The sequence below is a fragment of the Tachyglossus aculeatus genome, chromosome 14, assembly GCF_015852505.1.
Source record: "Tachyglossus aculeatus isolate mTacAcu1 chromosome 14, mTacAcu1.pri, whole genome shotgun sequence".
NCBI lineage: Eukaryota > Metazoa > Chordata > Mammalia > Monotremata > Tachyglossidae > Tachyglossus > Tachyglossus aculeatus.
Genome location: NC_052079.1, coordinates 14024218 through 14048384, shown reverse-complemented (window position 1 = coordinate 14048384; position 24167 = coordinate 14024218). Strand labels below are relative to the sequence as shown.

The window sequence follows — 24167 nt, the reverse complement described above, 5'->3', positions numbered from 1 at the left end:
TAGTAAGCGCTTAACAAATACCACCATTATTATTATTCTCCATGCCTCAGTTACTTCATCTGTAAAATGGGGATAAAGACTGTGAGCCCCCCGTGGGACAACCTGATCACCTTGTACCCTCCCCAGCGTTGAGAACAGTGCTTGGCACCTAGTAAGCGCTTAACAAATACCACCATCATTATTGTTATTCTCCGTGCCTCAGTTACCTCGTCTGTGAAATGGGGATGAAGACTGTGAGCCCCACGTGGGACAACCTGATCACCTTGTACCCTCCCCAGCGTTGAGAACAGTGCTTGGCACATAGTAAGCGCTTAATACTATTATTATTATTATTATTCCCTTAAACCACTCCACCCCATCAACCTCCCCTCAGGCCCCGGGGTGGGGGGGGGAAAGACTACAAGTCCCAGCATGCAGCGCGGGCGGCCTAGGCCGCGGGGCCGCCTGGACTACGTCGGGCGGCGTCTCCCCCGCAGCCTGCCCAGTGATGGACGCCTCTAAGGGAGGGCAAGGCGGAAAGGGGGGCGTCTCCCCCACTTTACTGACCAGAACCAGGTGGGCCAGCGGGGGCCTGAGGCTCCTGGGGGGGAGAGGGCGGGAGCCGGAAGTGACGTCACGGGGAGCCTCAAGCGGGCGGAACCACATGGGCCTGATGCTCGTCGTCGGGTGTCGAGGGGCCGGAAGTGACGTCACGGGGAGCCCCAAGCGGGCCGTGGTCGGGGCGGAAGTGACGTCAAGGGGCGCCCCAAGTGGGCGGAAGTGTGGCTCTCCCTGAGGGCTTCACCGCCCACTTCCGGCGGAAGGCCTAGCCCCAGTGGGGCCGCCATGGCCGCCGTGGGCTGGAGAGAGGCGCTGAGGCGACGGTTGGCGCGGACCGTCACCGCCCCGGAGCGTGAGTGGGCGCGGGCCGCCGCTCCCTGCCATCCATCCGTCAATCGACCGATCGATCAATCAATCAATCGTATTTATTGAGCGCTCACTGTGTGCAGAGCACTGGACTGAGCGCTTGGGAAGTCCAAGGTGGCAACATCTAGAGACAGTCCCTACCCAACATTGGGCTCACGGTCTAAAAGGGAGAGACAGAGGACAAAACCAAACGTACTAACAAAATAAAATAAATAGAATAGATAGGTACAAGTAAGATAAATAAAAAACTAGAGTAATAAATATGTACAAATATATATACATATATACAATCAATCAGTCATACTCCCCCTCCCCATCCCCCAAGCGTTACCTGCATCCCACAGCCCCTGTATATATGTATATTTATTCATTCATTCATTCAATCGTATTGATTGAGCGCTTACTGTGTGCAAGGGTATGTTCATTCATTCATTCAATCGTATTTATTGAGCGCTTCCTGTGTGCAGAGCACTGGACTAAGCGCTTGGGAGGTACAAGTTGGCAACACATAGAGACAGGCCCTACCCAACAGTGGGCTCACAGTCTAAAAGGGGGAGACAGACAACAAAACAAAACGTACTAACAAAATAGATATGTACAAGTAAAATAAAAAAATAAATAGAGTAATAAATATGTGCAAACATATATACAATCAGTCATAATCCCCCTCCCCACCGCCCCCGCCTTACCTCCTTCCCACAGTCCCTGTATGTATGTATATTCAGTCATTCATTCAATCGTATTGATTGAGCGCTTACTGTGTGCAGGGTATGTTCATTCATTCATTCAATCGTATTTATTGAGCGCTTCCTGTGTGCAGAGCACTGGACTAAGCGCTTGGGAAGTCCAAGTTGGCAACATCTAGAGACGGTCCCTACCCAACAGTGGGCCCACAGTCTAGAAGGGGGAGACAGACAACAAAACAAAACATACCAACAAAATAAATAGAATAGATATGTACAAGTAAAATAAATAAGTAAATAAATAGAGTAATAAATATGTGCAAACATATATACAATCAATCAGTCATACTCCCCCTCCCCATCCCCCCCGCCTTACCTCCATCCTCCAGCCCGTATATGTGTATATTCATTCATTCAATCCTATTGATTGAGCGCTTACTGTGTGCAGAGGATGTTCATTCATTCATTCAATCGTATTGATTGAGCGCTTCCTGTGTGCAGAGCACTGGACTAAGCGCTTGGGAAGTCCAAGTTGGCAACATCTAGAGACGGTCCCTCCCCAACAGTGGGCTCACCGTCTACTGCCAACCTGTACCTCCCAAGCACTTAGTACAGTGCTCTGCACACAGTAACCGCTCAATAAATACGATTGAATGAATGCAGAGCACTGTACTAAGCGCTTGGGGAGTACAAGTTGGATATGTGTACATATTTATTGCTCCTCTTTACTTGTACATTTTATTTTTTTATTACTCTACTGGGAGAAGCACAATGGCTCAGTGGAAAGAGCCTGGGCTTTGGAGTCAGAGGTCATGGATTCGAATTCCGACTCCGCCAACTGTCAGCTGTGTGACCTTAGGAAAGTCACTTCACTTCTCTGGGCCTCAGTTACCTCATCTGTAAAATGGGGATTAAGACTGTGAGCCCCCTTTGGGACAACGTGATCACCTTGTAACCTCCCCAGTGTTTAGAACAGTGCTTTGCACATAGTAAGCGCCTAATAAATGCCATTATTAATCAATCAGTCGTACTTCCTCTCCCCATCCCCCCCGCCTTACCTCCTTCCCCTTCCCACTTAGTACAGTGCTCTGCACACAGTAAGCGCTCAATAAATACGATTGAATGAATGAATATATGTTTGTACATATTTATTATTCTATTTTACTTGTACATATTTATTCTATTCATTTTATTGTGTTAATATTTATTAAACTTAGAATCATCTGATTTTTTTTTTTTTAACCAGCAAAGAAAAGTGAACAGGAACGAAAAGATGAAGAAATGGATTTGTTCACCATGTATTTCACAGAGTGGAAAGGAGGTAGAAAGAGCGTGAATGCATTCTACAAGGTTATTCCCCGTTTTTACTATAGGGTAAGTGTTCTCTTTAAGCAAAGTTTAAAACTTCCGTGGAAATGTAAGTCGGCCTTGTTGTTGGTGTCTCAGTCATCCGGCCCCTGAACCCCCAAACAGAAGACTCTGTCAGGGCAGCTACCGTCCAAAACACACCCAATAACTCCATTCCTTTGGGACAGACCTCTTCCAGGCTGGACCAGCGAGCTGGCCAGATAATAATAATAATAATAATAATGATGGTATTTGTTAAGCGCTTACTGTGTGCAAAGCACTGTTCTAAGCGCTGTCCCCAGGTTACAGGGTGATCAGGTTGTCCCACTGGGGGCTCACAGTTTTAATCCCCAGTTTACAGATGAGGTAACCGAGGCCCAGAGAAGTGAAGTGACTTGCCCAAAGTCACACAGCTGACAGTTGGCAGAGCCGGGATTTGAACCCATGACCTCTGACTCCAAAGCCCGGGCTCTTTCCACTGAGCCACGCTCACAGCCCCTACTTTTTGGTCTCCTCCTCCCCATCCCCCCTGCCCTACCTCCTTCCCCTCCCCACAGCACCTGTATATGCATTTGTACAGATTTATTACTCTGTTTTACTTGTACATATTTACTATTCTATTTAATTTCTTAATGACGTGCATCTAGCTTCATTGCTATTTATTCTGATGACTTGACACCTGTCCACATGTTTTGTTGTCTGTCTCCCCCTTCTCGACTGTGAGCCCGCTGTTGGGCAGGGACCGTCTCTATATGTTGTCAACTTGGACTTCCCAAGCGCTTAGTCCAGTGCTCTGCACGCAGTAAGCGCTCAATAAATACGATTGATGACGACGATGATGATATTTGTTGTCAAGTTGTACTTCCCAAGCGCTTAGTCCAGTGCTCTGCACACAGTAAGCGCTCAATAAATACGATTATATGAATGAATGAATGGTTTTTAGTGGTATTTGTTAAGCGCCCCCTTCTCCCAGCAGACTTGCCCACTCTGTTCCGGTCAAGTTGGCCAACTTCGGGACCCTGCTTCCTTATCCAGGAAAAACCGAACAAGTCAGTTCGGAGCAAGGCGGAACTTGATCCACCTGAATTGTCCTGCATCAGTCTGAGTCTTCAGCAGCAGCAGCCTGTCACCTTCAAAACTACCAGGAGAAATGGTTGAAGTAGTCAATCCGTGTGCTAAGCACTTGGGCGAGTACGGTACAACCGAGTCGGTAGACACGTCCCCTGCCCACAGTGAGCTTACAGCCTAGAGGAGTTTACAGACAAATAAAGTTGAGTGGACACTTAGTCCAGTGCTCTGCACACAGTAAGCGCTCAATAAATACGATTGATGACGATGATGAAGAAGGACACTTGGGAGGGTTGAAATAGCGACGCTGAGACGGTACCGTTCCTTTACCTGTTGCGCCCACGTTTTACGGGCCGTGTTTGATCGCGGGCCGTTACGTTTTTAGTTGCCGGCGGAGGATGAAGTCCTGCTGCAAAAATTAAGAGAGGAATCTAGAGCCGTCTTCCTGCAGAGGAAAAGCAGGGAGCTGCTGGATAATGAAGAATTGCAGGTAAGAGCATAGAGAGAAGTTCGTTTAAGGCAGGGACCCCAGCTCTCGGGGACCGAGGAGGGCCCATGGGGTGTTTTCCAGCCCATTAGAGGCGTGGTTGGGCTGCAGGGCCAGGCCTAGCTTGAGGTGTGCTGGAGATTTGGGAAGGTGGGGGTTGTCCCGAAGCCAGACGGGAGCTCCACTTGGTCCCGAAGCCAGACGGGAGCTCCACGTGTGAACCGGGAATTCCCCTCACCCCTGCCGGGAGCAAGCCAGCCCCAAAGCCCTTCTCGACCTGCCCGACTCGGAGTGCGCTGCACCCGGGCACACCCTGTGCCCCTTGCTGAGTTCTGGTGCGGCTGGGCCTCGTTTTTAGACCGTGAGCCCACTGTTGGGCAGGGACTGTCTCTATATGTTGCCAATTTGTACTTCCCAAGCGCTTAGTACAGTGCTCTGCACACAGTAAGCGCTCAATAAATGCGATTGATGATGATTTGGAGGGCCCACCAGGCACCGAGGTCGTTTCCCCAGTAGGCTCTGACAGCAACCCCTCGAGGCTTCTCGTTCCCTCGCTGGTGTCGGGGGGAAGCGGAGGGTGGGGGGACTTTCTGTCCCTTGGCAGGCCCTTGGACACAGCATCCCTTGAAGCCCCTCACCATCAAGGCTCTTCCTCACCCCCTGAACCTCAGCCCACCCTGCTAAATGAAAAGCGGGCCGATTCTTAGAATCAGCCGTGGCATCGGGTTAGCCCAGAACCGGGACCTTTTTGTGAACCCCGAGCTTCTCCGGGCCTCAGTTCCCTCCTCTGTAAAATGGGGATGAAGACCGTGAGCCCCCCGTGGGACAACCCGATCATCCTGTAACCTCCCCAGCGCTTAGAACGGTGCTTTGCACATAGCGCTTAAGAAATGCCATTATTATTATTGTAATCCCAGCCCCGCCACGTGCCTGCTGTGTGACTTTTAGGGAGTCACTTTGCTTTCCCGTGCCTCAGACTCCTCACCCGTACCGTGGAGAGGCAACACCTGATTGAGCTTCTCCTTAGACGGGGACAGGGACTGTACCCCACCTGACCGATTGGTATTTACCCTAGCACTTAATACACGCCACCTGGACCCCACTGCGGTCCCGTGGTTTGTTGCGATGTAGCGGCAAAAGGGAAAATGTAGAGTTGATCGAATAAACTGACAATATTTAGGTTTAATTAGAAGATTCTAATGACTCGGTACCTCCCGTGCAGACCCCACTGGAATTACCTGCTCTTCGACCAGTTTCAAGATGAGTTTTACACACGTTTTTTCTTCTTTTCCATTCCTTTTCGACAGTCAGGCATGCCCAACTGCATAGCTAGCCGCAGAGGCACACCCGGGCACTCATTCACTCAGGAACACCTACCCACCTACTCAATCCTCATACAGATGGACACACTCACCCATTCACTCCCTCTCTCACTCGCATCCCTCCCTCCCCAAGCCCATAGAGACTTACCTTCTCAACTGTGCGAAGGCAGATGTCTGAGGGAGCAGGAAGGAAGAAGTAGGAAAAGACCCATTGCGCCCGTTCGGTCGTGGTTGCTTGACCGCAGCTGGGTTAAAAATTGATCACGATGCTTACCCCACCCCTTTATTGCCATTTTTGAAGAACTTGTGGTTCCTGCTGGACAAGCATCAAACACCCCCTATGATTGGGGAGGAGGCGATGATCAATTATGAAAACTTCTTGAAGGTTGGTGAGAAAGCCGGACCCAAGTGCAAGTAAGAGGCGTTGAGTAGCGGAGCACGGTATTGCTTGAGTTTTATGTCGAGCGTTTCGTTCTCTCCGGGGGATAGACCATCAATCAGAGGAAATGCAAAAATAATCAGAGTGGTTTAAATTTGGACAGTTCACTTATTTTCAGTGAAAATAAGCCCCTTCCTTCAGCCCCTTCCTTCCTCTCCCCCTCGTCCCCCATCTTACCTCCTTCCCTTCCCCACAGCACCTGTATATATGTTTGTACATATTTATTACTCTATTTATTTATTTTACTTGTACATATCTATTCTATTTATTTTATTTTGTTAGTATGTTTGTTTTTTTTTTTCTCTGTCTCCCCCTTTTAGACTGTGAGCCCAATGTTGGGTAGGGACTGTCTCTGTATGTTGCCAATTTGTACTTCCCAAGCGCTTCGTACAGTGCTCTGCACATAGTAAGTGCTCAATAAATACGATTGATGATGATGATGATGGTTGGGGAGAAGGCGATGATCAATTATGAAAACTTCTTGAAGGTTGGTGAGAAAGCCGGACCCAAGTGCAAGTAAGAGGCGTTGAGTAGCGGAGTACGGTATTGCTTGAGTTTTATGTCGAGCGTTTCATTCTCTCCAGGGGATAGACAATCAATCAGAGGAAATGCAAAAATAATCAGAGTGGTTTAAATTTGGACAGTTCACTTATTTTCAGTGAAAATAAGCCCCTTCCTTCAGCCCCTTCCTTCCTCTCCCCCTCGTCCCCCTCTCCATCCCCCCCATCTTACCTCCTTCCCTTCCCCACAGCACCTGTATATATGTATATGTGTTTGCACATATTTATTACTCTATTTATTTATTTATTTTACTTGTACATATCTATTCTATTTATTTTATTTTGTTAGTATGTTTGGTTTTTTTTTTCTCTGTCTCCCCCTTTTAGACTGTGAGCCCAATGTTGGGTAGGGACTGTCTCTATATGTTGCCAATTTGTACTTCCCAAGCGCTTAGTACAGTGCTCTGCACATAGTAAGCGCTCAATAAATATGATTGAGTGATTGATTGATTTCAGCATGGCCTAGTGGATAGAGCACGGTCCCGGGAGTCAGAAAGACCTGGGTTCTAATCCCACTCTGCCTCTTGTCTGCTGAGTGACCTTGGGCAAGTCACTTGACTTCTCTGTGCCTCGGTTACCTCATCTGTTCAATGGGGATTGAGCCGGAGGACGAAATAACAAGGAAATAGACCCTTAAAGGAATAGTACCTTAAAGCAAGAAAGTTCAGGTTGCATATTGGGAGTGATGAAACCGGAATGAGCTACCAAGGAATATATATAATATAAATCATTTATTTATATTAATGTCTGTCTTCCTCTTCTAGATTGTTTTTGGACAGGGAATGTGTCAGCAAACTCTGTTGCATTCTCCCAAATGCCTAGTACAGTGCTCCGCACACAGTGAGTGTTCAGTAAATACCACTGATGATGTGGTATGAAGTGTCCTTCCCTTGTGATGTTTAAGAAAAGATTAAACCGCTTTGGCGTCTCAAGGCAGGAGGCTGAATCAGAAGGTCTCTCTTGGTCCTTTCCAGCCCTGTGGTTACCTGGTTCTAATATCCCTCCGTGCATAAACTGTATTGTAGTTTCTGCGTATTATTCGCTGTTTTGTTCAAGTTGCTGAACAAAAAATGGTTTTTTGCTCAGAAAACTCCGACATTGTAGTTGATCTTTAGCATTTCAGACCACTGTATTTTAATATTTAGCTCTTGTTTCGCAGGCAGTTCTTCACAGCTAAGGTCTTTGCCAAACTGCTTCACGTCGATCGCTATGGAAGGGTTTCCATCATGCAGTTCTTTAATTATGTTATGAGGAAAGGTAGGTAATAACGAGTAGCATTCGGGAAAAAACATTTTTATTTTCTAAAAACCTGTGAGTAAATTCCAAACCAGTGTGATCTGTAATCTGATTCTCCTCCATTTTTTGTCCGAAAAGTTCTAAAACTAGAGTACCCTTTTTGTCATTCAAGGTCAGGCAAGACCTTGGGCAAGTCACTTGGCTTCTCTGTGCCTCAGTTATCTCATCTGTAAAATGGGGATTGAGACTGTAAGCCCTACATGGAACAGGGACTCTGTCGAACCCGATTTGCTTGTATCCACCCCAGCGCTTAGTACAGAACCTGGCATGTAGTAAGTGCTTAACAAATACCATGATGATTATTATCAAGTTCTAGGCTCAGCTGTACCGCTGACCTGCTCTGTTGACCTTGGGAAAGTCACTCAACTTCTCTGTGGCTGTTTCCTCATCTGTAAAACAGGACCAAAGTACCTCATCTCCTTCCCTTTTACATTGCAGGCCCCATGCGCCCGATCTAATCTTCTTCTGCCCCAGCACTTGGAACAGTGCTTGGCATAGAATAAGTGCCTAAAAAATGCCACCATTATTTATATCTAGTGTATTCGAATCTCATCAATCAATCAGTCAATCGTATTTATTGAGTGCTTACTGTGTGCAGAGCACTGGACTAAGCGCTTGGGAAGTACAAGTTGGCAACCTTTAGAGACAGTCCCTACCCAACAGTGGGCTCACAGTCTAGAAGGGGGAGACAGAGAACAAAACCAAACATACTAACAAAATAAAATAAATAGAATAGGTATGTACAAGTAAAATAAATAAATAGAGCAAATAAATAAATAAATAAATGGATAAATAAGTAAATAAATATAAATAAATAAATAAATAAATGGATAAATATGTAAATAAATAAAAAATCAATCTGCCATTTATTCCCAGGTGACTTGAGGTCCTTGAGGTCTTTCAGCTGATAACTGATTAATGTTTAAGTATGGGGTGGAGAGGGAGGACTGAGTTTTCGTTTCTTTTGGGTTGGTTGGCCTCATGTTCAATGCTAAGGGCCAAATCTTGCCTCTGTGTCCCACCCTTATTTTACAGTGTGGCTCCACCAGACAAGAATTGGCCTGAGTTTGTACGATGTGGCCGGACAGGGTTACCTCCGGGAATCGGTAAGCGAGTTTCACTGGCCACTTCAGCCGTTGAATTCTTGTAATGGAGAAGAGAGGGCAGTTTGGAGCTGGGTTAGGTCTGATGGGAAGTTGTCCTTAAAAGACGACCATAGGATGGGCGGCCCCTAAGAATGAGAAAAGCCTGAAGGGAATTCAGGCCAGCCGCCTAGCTTTGCACTTGAAGGAATACTTAATTAATCAAGCACACAATATTCTACCTAATCAGTGTTCAGGGCATGCAGACAAGGAGCAAATTGGCCATTCTTTTACTCTGTTGATAGGAGGAATCCTCCCCACATATCCCCCAACTCCCCACCCCGGATTTAGAAACTCCCGGGAGAGGAAAAAATGGTCATAAAATTAATTTGGGCGTTATAGGATATTACCACTTGTTAATTTTTAATAAGTAAATATAGTAGCCACTAGTATAAGTGAAAATTAAGTGTTCCTCTACTGAACTTCTTCTTTTCTCAGGATTTAGAAAACTACATTTTGGAACTTATACCGACTCTACCCCAGTTGGATGGACTAGAGAAATCTTTTTACTCTTTCTACGTCTGCACTGCAGTTAGGAAGTTCTTCTTCTTTTTAGACCCTCTCAGAACAGGTACAACCATCTGTCAAACTTGGGAATCGTGGGGGGCATATTTTTCGTCCCAAAAGTGAGGGGAATGTCTTGAGACTCTGAAAGCATTTTTCCCCCGAGGGCCTTGTTTGTCCCTCTTGCCCAGATCACTGCTGCACCCGTCTTTGTTTCTCTGTGTTGGCCTGAGTTGGGCAGGACTATGAGCTAATTTGGGGATGAGACTCTTTCATGGTTGCTTAGGGGGAACGTTACGGGAGTCCTTCTAATTAACTCTGTCCGTCTGGCTACCAACTCTTTTAGACTGTGAGCCCACTGTTGGGTAGGGACTGTCTCTATATGTTGCCAATTTGTACTTCCCAAGCGCTTAGTCCAGTGCTCTGCACACAGTAAGCGCTCAATAAATACGATTGATGACGATGATGATGTTGTATTACTATATCGTACTCTCCCAAACACTCTGCGCACGGGAAGCACTCAGTAAATACGATCGATCGATTGATTAGGTACCCATGGCCGGCAAAAGATAGAGACTATTATCCTTGCACCTAGAATAGGCTGATCTGTGTATTTTTGAAGAATTGTACCTTTTGGTGGAAGTGACACAGAGGGTTCTTATTTACTGAGCCCTTTCTGTGGGCAGAACACTCAGTACAGAGTTGGTAGACACATTCCCTGTCTACAGTGAGCGTACAGTCTAGAGGGGGAGAAGCTAAAACCGTCTAATTCATAGGGATTGGGAACCTGAATTCTTTTCTGTGTGCAGCTCTGGCAGCTGAATGAAACGCGGGAAGTCCTTCCCAGTCAAACAGTTCAGAGCCCCTGCCTTAGCGGGGGACTCAGGTGATCCTGGAAAATTACCCGTTCACTTCCTTAGGGACCCCAGCCCAATTAAAAAATTAATAGAGCTGTCCAATTCTTTGTCAGCAGGGATCATTTCTGCCTGTTCACATCATTTACACTGCCAAATCCGTTGCAGTATCGTGGGAGGCCAAAATGGCTGTGGGCAAATGGTGTTTTAAATCCGGCATTTTCAGTGACAGCTGAGCGCTTCCTGCTGCTTTTTCCTCAGCGCTAGGTTTTATGCGATCAGGGGCAGAGAGGGGATTGTTTAGGAAAGTTCGGAAAATCGAAAGGACTGTTGGGCGATGAGCCAGGCAGGTGACACATTATCATCATCATCAATCGTATTTATTGAGCGCTTACTGTGTGCAGAGCACTGGACTGAGCGCTTGGGAAGTACAAATTGGCAACATAGAGAGACAGTCCCTACCCAACAGTGGGCTCACAGTCTGAAAGGGGGAGACAAAACCAAACATACTAACAAAATAAAATAAATAGAATAGATAGGTACAAAATAAATAAATAAATAGAGTAATAAATATGTACAAACATATATACATGTATACATATACACATTATGGGATGACTCTCTTCTTGGAAAAAAAAAATGCACTTAAATCATGATTTTCAAATGTCCTTTTAGGGAAGATAAAAATACAGGATATTTTGGCGTGCAGTTTCCTAGATGACTTATTGGAGGTAAACGAGTTTTTACACTTTATTCGTTGTTTGCCTATGCTTTTTCTGTGCTCTAAATGAATCTCTGTCCTGTTCCTTAGTTAAGGGATGAAGAGCTCTCCAAAGAAAGTCAAGAGACAAATTGGTTTTCTGCTCCATCTGCCCTGAGGGTTTATGGTATGATCGTAATATTTGTATTTATACTATCCCCGTATTATCTTTGCTCTGGAACACACTAACCATGAAATGCCTAAAAAAGCCGGCTGAGAATTAAATACTGAAACTAGCAGTTTTCAAGAAGCAGAATGGCCTAGTGGGTAGAGCATGGGCCTGGGATTCAGAGGGATCTGCTTCTAATCCCGGCTCTGCCACTTGTCTGCCGCGTGACCTTGGGCAAGTCACTTCACTTCTGTGTGCCTTTGTTCCCTAAGCAGCATGGCTCAGTGGAAAGAGCAAGGGCTTTCGAGGCAGAGGTCATGGGTTCGAATCCTGGCTCCACCACATGTCTGCTGTGTGATCTTGGGCAAGTCAGTTAACTTTTCTGAGCCTCAGTTACCTCCTCTGGCAAATGGAGATGAAAACTGTGAGCCCCACGTGGGACAACCTGATCACCCTGTATTCCCTCCCAGCGCTTAGAACAGTGCTTTGCACATAGTAAGCGCTTAACAAATCATCATCATCAATCGTATTTATTGAGCGCTTACTATGTGCAGAGCACTGTACTAAGCGCTTGGGAAGTACAAATTGGCAACACATAGAGACAGTCCCTACCCAACAGTGGGCTCACAGTCTAAAATGCCATCATTATTATTATTATTCCCTCTGCTATAAAATGGGGAATAAGATTGTGAGCTCCTTGTGAGACACGGACTCGGTCCAACCTGATTAGCCTGGATTTACCCCAGGGTTTAGTACGTTGCCTGGCACACATTAAGTGCTTAGGAAATACCATAAAAAAATTTTTTTCCCAGAAACAGATTTTTCTAAACCAAAGTCTAATTAAAATGCTGATTCTTCTGTCTCCTTTTTAGAGCCCATTCCTGCATTCTCTCCAGATGAGGCAAAAATGTTTGTCTTCTGTTTCTGCCTTCCCTAGGCCAATATCTCAACCTCGACAAGGACCACAACGGCATGCTGAGCAAGGAGGAACTCTCCCGCTACGGGACAGCAACTATGACCAACGTCTTTTTGGATCGGGTCTTCCAGGAGTGTCTTACCTATGATGGAGAAATGGTACTGCTGGGCCTTGGAGAGACGCTTTCTGGGCTTTGCCTAGGCTCGAGAGGGAGGGAGTCGTTTTCCTACTTGAAAGCCATTTCCTTCCCTCTCTTCCAGGAGTTAACTATCTGTCACTCTCCCAAAGGCTGCTTCTGTCTCTCTCTTCCTTCTCTCTCCTTAAGGCCTTCACTGGTATTTATTTAGCATTACTCCCCTCCTCAAAAATCTCCAGTGGCTACCAATCAATCTGCGCATCAGGCAGAAACTCCTCACCCTGGGCTTCAAGGCTGTCCGTCACCTTGCCCCCTCCTACCTCCCCTCCCTGCTCTCCTTCTCCAGCCCAGCCCGCACCCTCCGCTCCTCCGCCGCTAATCTCCTCCCCGTACCTCGTTCTCGCCTGTCCCACCATCGACCCCCGGCCCACGTCATCCCCCGGGCCCGGAATGCCCCCAGTCCCCCTGCCCATCCGCCAAGCTAGCTCTCTTCCTCCCTTCAAGGCCCTACTGAGAGCTCACCTCCTCCAGGAAGCCTTCCCAGACTGAGCCCCTTCCTTCCTCTCCCCCTCATCCCCCTCTCCATCCCCCCCATCTTACCTCCTTCCCTTCCCCACAGCACCTGTATATATGTATATGTTTGTACATATTTATTACTCTATTTAGTTATTTTACTTGTACATATCTATTTATTTTGTTAGTACGTTTGGTTTTGTTCTCTGTCTCCCCCTTTTAGACTGTGAGCCCACCGTTGGGTAGGGACCGTCTCTAGATGTTGCCAACTTGGACTTCCCAAGCGCTTAGTGCAGTGCTCTGTACACAGTAAGCGCTCAATAAATACGATTGATTGATTGATTTACTGTGTGCAGAACCCTGTACTAAGAGCTTGGGAAATCAAATCATGGTTTGATTTCTTTGGGCCTCTTCCTTTCTCCTGTTGTCTGTCTTCCTATTCCCCTGCCTCCATCCTCCAGACCCTCTATTCTGTCTCTTATTTCCCTCTTATTTCTATCTCCCCTTTGTCTGTCGCTCCATTTTCCCTTCCCCTTCCCAATTTCGGCCATCCTTCGTCCCCGCCTAGGGCCTTCTTCCAACTCGGTAATTACGCTGCAGCCTCTCCTCAGTTGGCTCTCTCCCTGTTTGCCACTCCCACCGTGCTTTCTCTGCAACTCTTGGCCCCTTTCGGGCCCTTCTCTTCTCCCCCCTTACCCGTTGCCTGAGACTTTGGAGAATTGCACCCAGGAGAGGTGGACCGGAGCTTTCCAGTGTCCATTGTGGCGGGGAGGGGCTGCAGCAGCGTCCACCACCCTGGACTGAAGGATGGAAGGGGCAGGTGGGGTGACATTTTTAGGTGTGAATTTCTGCCCTTTAATCCCCTCCCCTGCCCGATCCTCCTGAGGGGCTTGTGTTGGGCGATCGCCCTGGGCCCGGCCCTGCCAGGGACTTTGTCCAAGTGTGGTCATGCTTCTTGTGCCGGCAAGCAATAATAGTAATTAAGCATCGTACTTCGGTGCTCCCTCTGTGTCATTGTGCTGGGATGCGAGATAATCAGGTTGGACACGGTCCCTGCACCGCACAGAGCTCACAGCCTAATTAGGAGGGGGAACAGGTATTGAACTCCCGTTTTACACATTCAATTCAGTCATTTTTATTGAGCGCTCAGTGGGCAAAGCACTGTACCAAGCGCTTGCGAGAGTACCACGCAACAACAAGCATCCACATTCCCTGCGCACAATCTAGAAGGGAAGAGTTGCTCTGAAGCAGCGTGGCTTGGTGGAAAGAGCAAGGGCTTTGGAGTCAGAGGTCATGGGTTTGAATGCCGACTCCGCCACGTGTCTGCTGTGTGACCTTGGGCAAGTCACTTCACTTCTCTGAGCCTCAGTTACCTCATCTGTAAGATGGGGATGAAGACTGTGAGCCCCACGTGGGACAACTTGTATCCCCCCCAGCGCTTAGAACAGGGCTCTGCACACAGTAAGCGCGTAACAAATGCCATCATTATTAGAAGCAGCGTGGCTCAGTGGAAAAAGCACGGGCTTTGGAGTCAGAGGTCATGGGTTCAAATCCCGGCTCCACCACTTGTCAGCTGTGTGACTTTGGGCAAGTCACTTGACTTCTCTGGGCCTCAGTTCCCTCATCTATAAAATGGGGATGAAGACTGTGAGCCCCATGTGGGACAACCTGATCACCTTGTAAATTCCCCAGCGCTTAGAACAGTGCTCTGCACATAGTAAGCGCTTAATAAATGCCATTAAAAAAAAAAAAAAAGAGTTGAGTGACTTGTCCAAGCTCACGCAGCAAGCAAGAGACCGAACTGGAATTAGAACCCAGGTCCTCTGAGTCCCGAACCCACGCTGTGTCCATTTAGGCTACCCTGCTTCCCTAAGTAAGCAGGTGTTTTAAAGAGTGAAGAAATAGTGCTGAGGGGCATAGCCTCAATTTTCATTCAAGTTCTTATTTTTTTGCTCACGAGTGTTAGGTGAGTCTTACGGCTTTGGAGTTGTGCTAATTAGTGTGGCTGTCTGTTGGCCTTGAAATTAACCACCCCTTTTAGTAGCTCCCGGTAAATAACTGTTTAAACTGGACAAGTAGAAAAATGGCAACTTCAGCGGACTAATAAGGGAAAAGGTGGAATGGTAAACCAGCTAGTAGCTTTACGCGATTGCAGCAGCAGTAACAGCACGGGGCAGACACAGCTCACACAGTTCTCCTAGAACACAAGGGTTGCATTATCATGTTTTGAGTAATCCTGGAGAAGCCGCATGGCCTATTCATTCACTCATTCATTCATTCAATTGTATTTATTGAGCGCTTACTGTGGGCAGAGCACTGTACTAAGCGCTTGGGAAGTCCAAGTTGGCAACGTAGAGAGACGGTCCCTACCCAACAGCGGGCTCACAGTCTAGAAGGGGGAGACAGACAACGAAACAAAGCATATTAACAAAATAAAATAAATAGAATAAATATGTACAAATAAAATAAATACATAGGGTAATAAATACATACAAACATATATACATTTGCATATATATCATCATCATCAATCGTATTTATTGAGCGCTTACTGTGTGCAGAGCATATATGTACATATACATATATGTATACACATACATATATACAGGCCTAGTGGGAAGCACGTGCTTGGGAGTCAGAGGTCCCGGGTTCTAATCCTGGGTCCACCACTTGTCTGCTGAGTGACCTTGGGCAAGTCACTTAACTTCTCTATGCCTCAGTTCCCTCATCCTTAAACTGGGGATTAAGGTTGTGAGTCCTATGTGGGATGGGGACTGTGTCCAACCCAATTATCCGGTAACTACCCCATCATTTAGTACAGTGCCTGGTACGTAGTAGACGTTTAACAGGTACCATTTTGTAAAAAGTGAAAAATCTCGCGCAGCAGGAACCACCCATTCTGACGCCACGCATGCGCACAAACCGTTTCTTTCATAACCCAGCGTGCCGAGCCCAAACAGACTCGCGCTGTCGGAAGACCATTCCCTAACTGCCGACTTGCACTCGAGTCAGAACGCTGGTTGAATCGTATTTATTGAGCGTTTACTATGTGCAGAGCACTGTACTAAGCGCTTGGGAAGTACAAATTGGCAACATACAGAGACAGTCCGTACCCAACAGTGGGCTCACAGTCTAAAAGGGGGAGACAGAGAACAAAAGCCAAACATACTAACAAAATAAAATAAATAGAATAGATATGTACAAGTAAAATAAATAAATAGAGTAATAAATATGTTCAAACATATATACATATATACAGGTGCTGTGGGGAAGGGAAGAAGGTAAGAAGGGTGGGGATGGAGAGGGGGACGAGGGGGAGAGGAAGGAAGGGGCTCAGTCTGGGAAGGCCTCCTGGAGGAGGTGAGCTCTCAGCAAGGTCTGACGGCAGAACTGAGCGCTCCGTAAGGACTACAAGCCAACCAAAGGTCCATTTTGTTAGAAAACTCCTAAGGGCCGATCTTGTGCCTTAACGTTATTGAGGAGAAAAACGGTGGGACTTTTGAGTTCTTTAAGGCGTCTAGGATCGTAGTTCCAACAGAACTGCGGTTACCGGCCCCCGCGATTAAGAGGAAGCTGGCCAAGTGGTGGTGAAGTTGTTAGCCTCCCCAGGCATTTTCAGATGGAAAGGACTTGGGCACAAAAGTCCAGTTTAAGGCACAGGGGGTGGCTTATCCCACTGAATGGGCACCACCCATTCCCTAAGCCCACAACATGCAGGAGGGAGGCCTTCCCTTGAAAGAAAAATCAGGAATCCCGAACACAGGCGGCCGGGGTTCTGCTACAGGCTGTCTGGAAATACCTTTCTCTCCTGGGCCCGTCGGCCCACCTCCTGGGCAGCCCCGACTCAAACGCCTCTGCCTTATTCCACTAAATAAGAATAAGGCTTTTATTCTTATTAGTGGAGTAAGAATTCACCATGGGGAGCACCGAGGAAGGCTGCGAGGACGTGTCTCGGGCAGGAGGAGGGGGAGACCCGAAGGAGAGGCCTACACACCCATGGGTGGCCTGTACCGGTCTAAACGTACCTGAAGTAAAGTCGTGGGTCGCTGGGTGATTAGTGTTTCTGGGTGGGCGGAGGAACTAGCCCAGTTACAGCCAAGATCACACCCCGGCCTTGTTCGGCAGGACGAAAAGAAACTGAGCGGACGGTTACTGGAAGGAAGAAAGCACAATGGACGCTCTGTGGGGGACTCCCACAGCTGGCTGTTGGCAGGAAGGCGTCCGAGGGGAACTGGACGAGAAAACCAGAAAAAACGCCGAAGCGTAAAGTTTCTTGGATCAACCTTCGTTCAGATCTAATTTGACTCTGCCCTGGAATGAGGGAAGGAGGATAGGGGTTTTTTGGTTCGTTTTTTGGTTATTTGCGGGGCTGGCGTATCGTGTACGGCTGCTGTGCGGTGGCAGGGTGCTTTGAGCTCTCAGGCCCCGGCCGTCTGTGTTCGGGATTCCTGATTTTTCTTTCAAGGGAAGGCCTCCCTCCTGGATGCTGTGGGCTTAGGGAATGGGTGGTGCCCATTTAGTGGAATAAGGCAGAGGCGTTTGAGTCAGGGCTGCCCAGGAGGGGGGCCGACGGGCCCAGGAGAGAAAGGTATTTCCAGACAGCCCGTAGCAGAACCCCGGCCGCCTGTGTTCGGGATTCCTGATTTTTCTTTCAAGGGAAGGCCTCCCTCCTGCATGTTGTGGGCTTAGGGAATGGGTGGTGCCCATTTAGTGGAATAAGGCAGAGGCGTTTAAATCGGGGCTGCCCAGGAGGGGGGCCGACGGGCCCAGGAGAGAAAGGTATTTCCAGACAGCCCGTAGCAGAACCCCGGCCACCTGTGTTCGGGATTCCTGATTTTTCTTTCAAGGGAAGGCCTCCATCCAGCATGTTGTGGGCTTAGGGAATGGGTAGTGCCCATTTAGTGGAATAAGGCAGAGGCGTTTAAGTCGGGGCTGCCCAGGAGGGGGGCCGACGGGCCCAGGAGAGAAAGGTATTTCCAGACAGCCCGTAGCAGAACCCCGGCCGCCTGTGTTCGGGATTCCTGATTTTTCTTTCAAGGGAAGGCCTCCCTCCTGCATGTTGTGGGCTTAGGGAATGGGTGGTGCCCATTTAGTGGAATAAGGCAGAGGCGTTTAAGTCGGGGCTGCCCAGGAGGGGGTCCGACGGGCCCAGGAGAGAAAGGTATTTCCAGACAGCCCGTAGCAGAACCCCGGCCGCCTGTGTTCGGGATTCCTGATTTTTCTTTCAAGGGAAGGCCTCCCTCCTGCATGTTGTGGGCTTAGGGAATGGGTGGTGCCCATTTAGTGGAATGAGGCAGAGGTGGATACAAAAAACCCCCAAAACTCCACTTCAGCATCTCTCAGTTGCATGATTTTTCCACCCCATCTCGTCTAAAACCGCTCCCCTTGTCGGAGTTAACTCTGGGTTGCCCCCTTAATGAGTACCATTTTCTTTTCCGGTAGGATTATAAAACCTACTTGGATTTTGTGCTGGCGTTAGAAAATCGCAAGGAACCTGCAGCTCTGCAGTACATCTTTAAACTGCTCGACATAGAGAACAGAGGCTTCCTGAATGTCTTTTCCCTCAATTATTTCTTCCGGGTAAGTCTGTCGAGGATCAGCGTCAATCCCCGTACGCCGTGTTTCATCAGCATTCCCTCTAGTACATTGTTCACGGCGGTCCCCGGGAGGCACGTTGACATCATTTGTCATCGTCATCATCAATCGTATTTATTGAGCGCTTATTGTGTGCAGAGCACTGTACTAAGCGCTTGGGAAGGACAAATTGGCAACATTTGTCGAGTGTTTCCAGTAGAGGAAAGGAATCCGTGCTGCAGATTCTGGAAGGAAATGGTAGTGTGTCTCCCCTGAATTTCAAAGCTAGCTACAAAGCAAACTAATTTGATCAGATTAAAAGCACTAGGAGGAGAATTTTTTGGCTGGGGTATATTTGAAAGAAAAGTCATGTGGACGTTTACAGAGTGAAGGAAAAAGTGGCTGTTCAGAGCTAAACTTGAAGCATGGCTGTTCTAACCAGTTGAACGCACAGGGCTGGTATTTGGCCACCACCCTCTGTGGAAGTGTGTTTCTCCGTCATCGTGCCACCTCTTGACCAAGCACCCCGGGCGCGTGGCTCTGAGATACCCCACCAAGCATCTGCTATCGTCATCAGTCGTATTTATTGAGCGCTTACTATGTGCAGAGCACCGTACTAAGCGCTTGGGAAGTACAAATTGGCAATATATAGAGACCACACAATATACTGTGCGCTTACTCTGCACACAGTAAGCGCTCAATAAATACGATTGATTGATTGATTGATAACTCAATAATAGTGGGATAGCACTGACGATCGGAGATAATCAGTCACAGCCCCTGTCCCTCCTTGGGCTCACGTTCTCAGTAGGAGGGAGAGCGGCCTTCTTTGAGGCTTCTTTCACGCGTAACTTTGTCTCTTCCCTAATAAACTTAGCGCTCAGTTAGCAAATCATCCCTCTTCCTTTTTTTTAGCAGGAGTGCCATAGGCATCTTTCTGTAGGTGGGCTTACTGCTCTCGGGGAATCTGCTCCGAACTCAGCTGTGCCACTTCCTCTTCCCACGGTGCCCTGATGCCACCCTGCCACCCCGGGTCAGCCACTGCTGATGAATCGGTTCTCTGTTGTCCGGAGCGGTCGGGTCGCGGCTCCCCAAATTCCACACGAGCGGAAAGGGCTGCCCCACGCAACTCTCAGAGAAGCAGCGTGGCTCAGTGGAAAGAGCCCGGGCTTTGGAGTCAGAGGTCGTGGGTTCAAATCCCGGCTCCGCCAATTGTCAGCTGGGTGGCTTTGGGCAGGTCACTTCACTTCCCTGGGCCTCAGTTCCCTCATCTGGAAAATGGGGATGAAGACCGTGTGCCCCGCGTGGGACAACCTGATCGCCTTGTACCCTCTCCAGTGCTTAGAACGGTGCTTTGCACTAGTAAGCACTTAATAAATGCTATCATTATTATTATTAAGAGAAGCAGCGTGGCTCAGTGGAAAGAGCACGGGCTTTGGAGTCACAGGTCATGGGTTCGAATCCCAGCTCCGCCACGTCTGCTGTGTGACCTTGGGCAAGTCACTTAACTTCTCTGAGCCTGTTACCTCATCTGTAAAATGGGGATTAAGACTGTGAGCTCCACGTGGGACAACTTGATCACCTCGTAGCCCCCCCAGCACTTAGAACAGTGCTTTGCACATAGTAAGTGCTTAACAAATGCCATCATTATTATTATTATTTGGAGTCAGAGGTCATGGGTTCAAATCGCGGCTCCGCCAATTGTCAGCTGGGTGGCTTTGGGCAAGTCACTTCACTTCCCTGGGCCTCAGTTCCCTCATCTGGAAAATGGGGATGAAGACCGTGAGCCCCGCGTGGGACAACCTGATCACCTTGTACCCTCTCCAGCGCTTAGAACGGTGCTTTGCACGTAGTAAGCACTTAATAAATGCTATCATTATTAAGAGAAGCAGCGTGGCTCAGTGGAAAGAGCACGGGCTTTGGAGTCAGAGGCCATGGGTTTGAATCCCAGCTCCGCCACCTGTCTGCTGTGTGACCTTGGGCAAGTCACTTAACTTCTCTGAGCCTCAGTCACCTCATCTGTAAAATGGGGATTAAGACTGTGAGCCCCACGCGGGACAACTTGATCACCTCGTAGGCCCCCCCAGCACTTAGAACAGTGCTTTGCACATAGTAAGTGCTTAACAAATGCCATCATTATTATTATTATTTGGAGTCAGAGGTCGTGGGTTCAAATCCCGGCTCCGCCAATTGCCAGCTGGGTGACTTGGGGCAAGTCACTTCACTTCTCTGGGCCTCAGTTCCCTCATCTGGAAAATGGGGATGAAGACTGTGAGCCCCACGTGGGACAACCTGGTCACCTTGTATCCTCCCCAGCGCTTAGAACAGTGCTTTGCACATAGTAAGCGCTTAATAAATGCTATTATTAAAAAAAAAAAACCCAAAAAACTCTCCCTTGGGGTGGTTCTTGCTCGTGTGGCTCGGCCCCAGCCCTCGGGTTTACATTTGGCTGCGGTCGCAGACTCCTCCATGCTTCAGAGGCCGGCATTGTCCCAAATCACACCGCGTTCAAGTCCACGCCTCATCGTTTCTGGAATCGAAACGCTTATCTTTGCTCAGTCACTATTTTCTTTTCCGCAGGCTATCCAGGAACTAATGAAGCTCCACGGACAAGACCCCGTTTCATTTCAGGATGTCAAGGTCACTCTCTCCCTTCGTTCTGTCAAGTCCCAGTTTAGTATTGACGGTAGACTTGTGACGTTTATTGGAAAGCCAAGTGAAAACAGCCAAGTCACTCCTGTTAAAGTTGAATTTCCCTCCCGTTGCTCCTGGCTCAAGCCCCGGGAGCACTAGGGGAAGTTGCTACTGTACAAGAAGCAGCGGGGCTGAGTGGATAGAGTGCCTGGGAGTCAGAAGGTCACGGGTTCTAATCCCAGTTCTGCCACTCGTCCGCTGTGTGACCTTGGGCAAGTCACTTCCCTTCTCTGGGCGTCAGTGACCTTATCTGTAAAATGGGGATGGAGACTGCGAGCCCCATGTGGGACGGGGACTGGCAGAAACTCCTCACCCTGGGCTTCCAGGCCATCCATCCATCCCCTCGCCCCCTCCTACCTCACCTCCCTTCTCTCCTTCTACTGCCCAGCCCGCACCCTCCGCTCCGCCGCTGCTAATCTCCTCACCGTACCTCGCTCTCGCCTGTCCCGCCATCGCCCCCCGGCCCACGTCATCCCCCGGGCCTGGAATGCCCTCCCTCTGCCCATCCGCCAAGCTAGCTCTCTTCCTCCCTTCAAGGCCCTGCTGAGAGCTCACCTCCTCCAGGAGGCCTTCCCAGACTGAGCCCCTTCTTTCCTCTCCCCCTCGTCCCCCTCTCCATCCCCCCGTCTTACCTCCTTCCCTTCCCCACAGCACCTGTATATATGTATATATGGTTGTACATATTTATTACTCTATTTATTTATTTATTCATTTTACTTGTACATTTCTATCCTACTTATTTTATTTTGTTGGTATGTTTGGTTCTGTTCTCTGTCTCCCCCTTTTAGACTGTGAGCGCACTGTTGGGTAGGGACTGTCTCTATGTGATGCCAATTTGTACTTCCCAAGCGCTTAGTACAGTGCTCTGCACATAGTAAGCGCTCAATAAATACGATTGATTGATTGATTGATTGATTGGGTCCAACCCATTTGTTCTGCTGGTATCCACCCCGGGCACATAGGAAGCACTTCAATACCATAGTGATTATTCCCACTGTTATTATTAGAACTTATCCAGGATGAGGGCAGACTGTGCTGCTGCTTTCTTCCGGTGAAGCTTTGCAACTCGGCTCGGGGAAGGACTCCCTTCCCCGTTATTGCGGCTTATTCACGGAGCCTGGCAGTGTAGACACCTGAGGCTGGATTTCGGCTCACCCAAGCTCTCCTTGCCCCGGCCCCCTGCCTCACTCCCCTACAAGGGGCCTGAACCGTCTCCCTCCCTGGGTAGACAGACAGGGCCCTGCTTGCTCAGCTAATAAAGAAGTCCGCTTATCGGCCGAGCGTGGGTTAGACAGAATGAACGTGAAGACATCAACTTGGCCTCAAGACAAGAATTCTGGATTTTAGATAGGTCCAAGCTCCAGAGACCGCGACCGCTTCATCCCCGGGGGAATGATTCCCTTCCTCACGTCTCCACCAAACTCTCTTTTGCAGGATGAGATCTTCGACATGGTGAAACCCAGGGATCCCTTGAAGATAACCCTGCAGGATTTAATCAACAGCAATCAAGGTGACACGGTCACCGCCATTCTAATCGATCTGAATGGCTTCTGGACCTATGAGAACAGAGAGGCCCTCGTAGCCAACGATAACGACGGCGCAGCGGACCTTGAAGACACATGACCTCCAACGGCCTCCGCCGCCACCGCTGCTCCGGCCCCCGGAAGCCGAGACCTCAGCGGAGGTCCGGGCACCCGGAATTTTTGTTCGTCCGCGGCGCTCTAAGTGGGCCCTGCTGAAAACTCGACGTGGAAATAGGACTTGTTAGGAGGTTGAGGAAATTAAAGCCGGCAAACCCTGAACCGTAGCCCGCTGGTTAAAAAGAAAACGGGCCCGCCAGCCGGAGCCAGGCAGGCAGTGACGTCAGTTAGAGAATTTTTAAAGGCAGAACTGTTTCTTCGGAAAGGATGACTGGTGTAGGCAGAGGTGGTATTGTTTCGTAAGCCGCTGTTTTATAAACTACGCATACCGTGAAGTTTGAGTTGACCTTGTCTTTCTTATCGTCAGACTTCCCCACTGGGGCTCGGCGGGTGGCCTCGGGTGAGGAGGGGCTCGCCACCCCTCGTTTCCCAAGAGCGAAGGGAGGAATTTGGGGGCCGTGCCTGGCTATGGCGCCACTTTTCCCGGCTCCTGAACCTACTTGTCATTTTATCCACTTCGGCCACTGCCCGCCCACCATACTCTTGCAAGCTATTCTGGGGCTCTAACTTAACCTGTGAACTTCCCCAGCGCTTAGGATGTGGTTCTGTGGCGGCAGTCGCGCTTCTCTGTGCCTCAATCCCCGTTTTAGAGATAAGACCGTGAGTCCTGTGTGGGACAGGGATTGGGTCCAACCCGATTACCTTTGTATCTACGCCAGTGCTTAGAACAGTGCCTGGCACATAGTAAGTGCTTAAATACCAGCGCTTAGAACAGTGCTTTGCACATAGTAAAAGCTTAATAAATGCCATTATTAAATACCATTGTTACTATTAGTAGTATCAGTAGCTAAAGTATTTAAGTGCCTATTGTGTGCAGCTGGGGCCCCAGACAAGGCAGCAACCTCTGGCACCGAACTGGTCTACTGTGCCAGTCTGGGACTACTAAAGCCAGGTGGAGACACACACTAATTACTCTTTACTGTTCATTCTTAAAGGAGAGGAGAAAAAACCCCAAGAATTCGTTTACTAGTTCCTTGAAGGGATGAGACTTAATGCCTCCTTGCAAGTTTTCCTTGAGCAGCCACGGCCAGCTCTTCTACTGAAAGACCAAAATCCAATTAACGTTCACAAGGCTAATATGATTTAACAAGGGTGGACGTAGCCGCTGGCACGCTTCCACATTCCGCCCTATTAGCATCACCTCATTTTCACCTTGG

General features: G+C 48.5%; 1 protein-coding gene across 3 annotated transcripts; it reads left to right on the top strand.

Annotated features, from left to right (window-relative positions):
• Nucleotides 1–809: 809 nt before the first annotated feature.
• On the top strand, nucleotides 810–23285 carry PPP2R3C (protein phosphatase 2 regulatory subunit B''gamma). 3 transcript variants are annotated; one of them, XM_038756484.1, is made up of 14 exons: nucleotides 810–892; nucleotides 2836–2963; nucleotides 4390–4494; nucleotides 6115–6168; nucleotides 6710–6768; nucleotides 7972–8069; nucleotides 9144–9214; nucleotides 9689–9821; nucleotides 11284–11339; nucleotides 11420–11495; nucleotides 12415–12551; nucleotides 18485–18622; nucleotides 21197–21256; nucleotides 22745–23285. In XM_038756484.1, exons 1-14 carry the CDS (start codon nucleotides 826–828, stop codon nucleotides 22931–22933), a joined length of 1371 nt encoding a protein of 456 aa, XP_038612412.1. In that variant the 5' UTR covers nucleotides 810–825; the 3' UTR covers nucleotides 22934–23285. The 3 variants fall into 3 exon arrangements, with proteins under 3 accessions (XP_038612412.1, XP_038612413.1, XP_038612414.1); XM_038756485.1 differs by lacking the exon at nucleotides 6710–6768 and having other exon boundaries at nucleotides 6115–6227; XM_038756486.1 differs by lacking the exons at nucleotides 18485–18622; nucleotides 21197–21256; nucleotides 22745–23285 and adding an exon at nucleotides 17168–17740.
• Nucleotides 23286–24167: the final 882 nt, after the last annotated feature.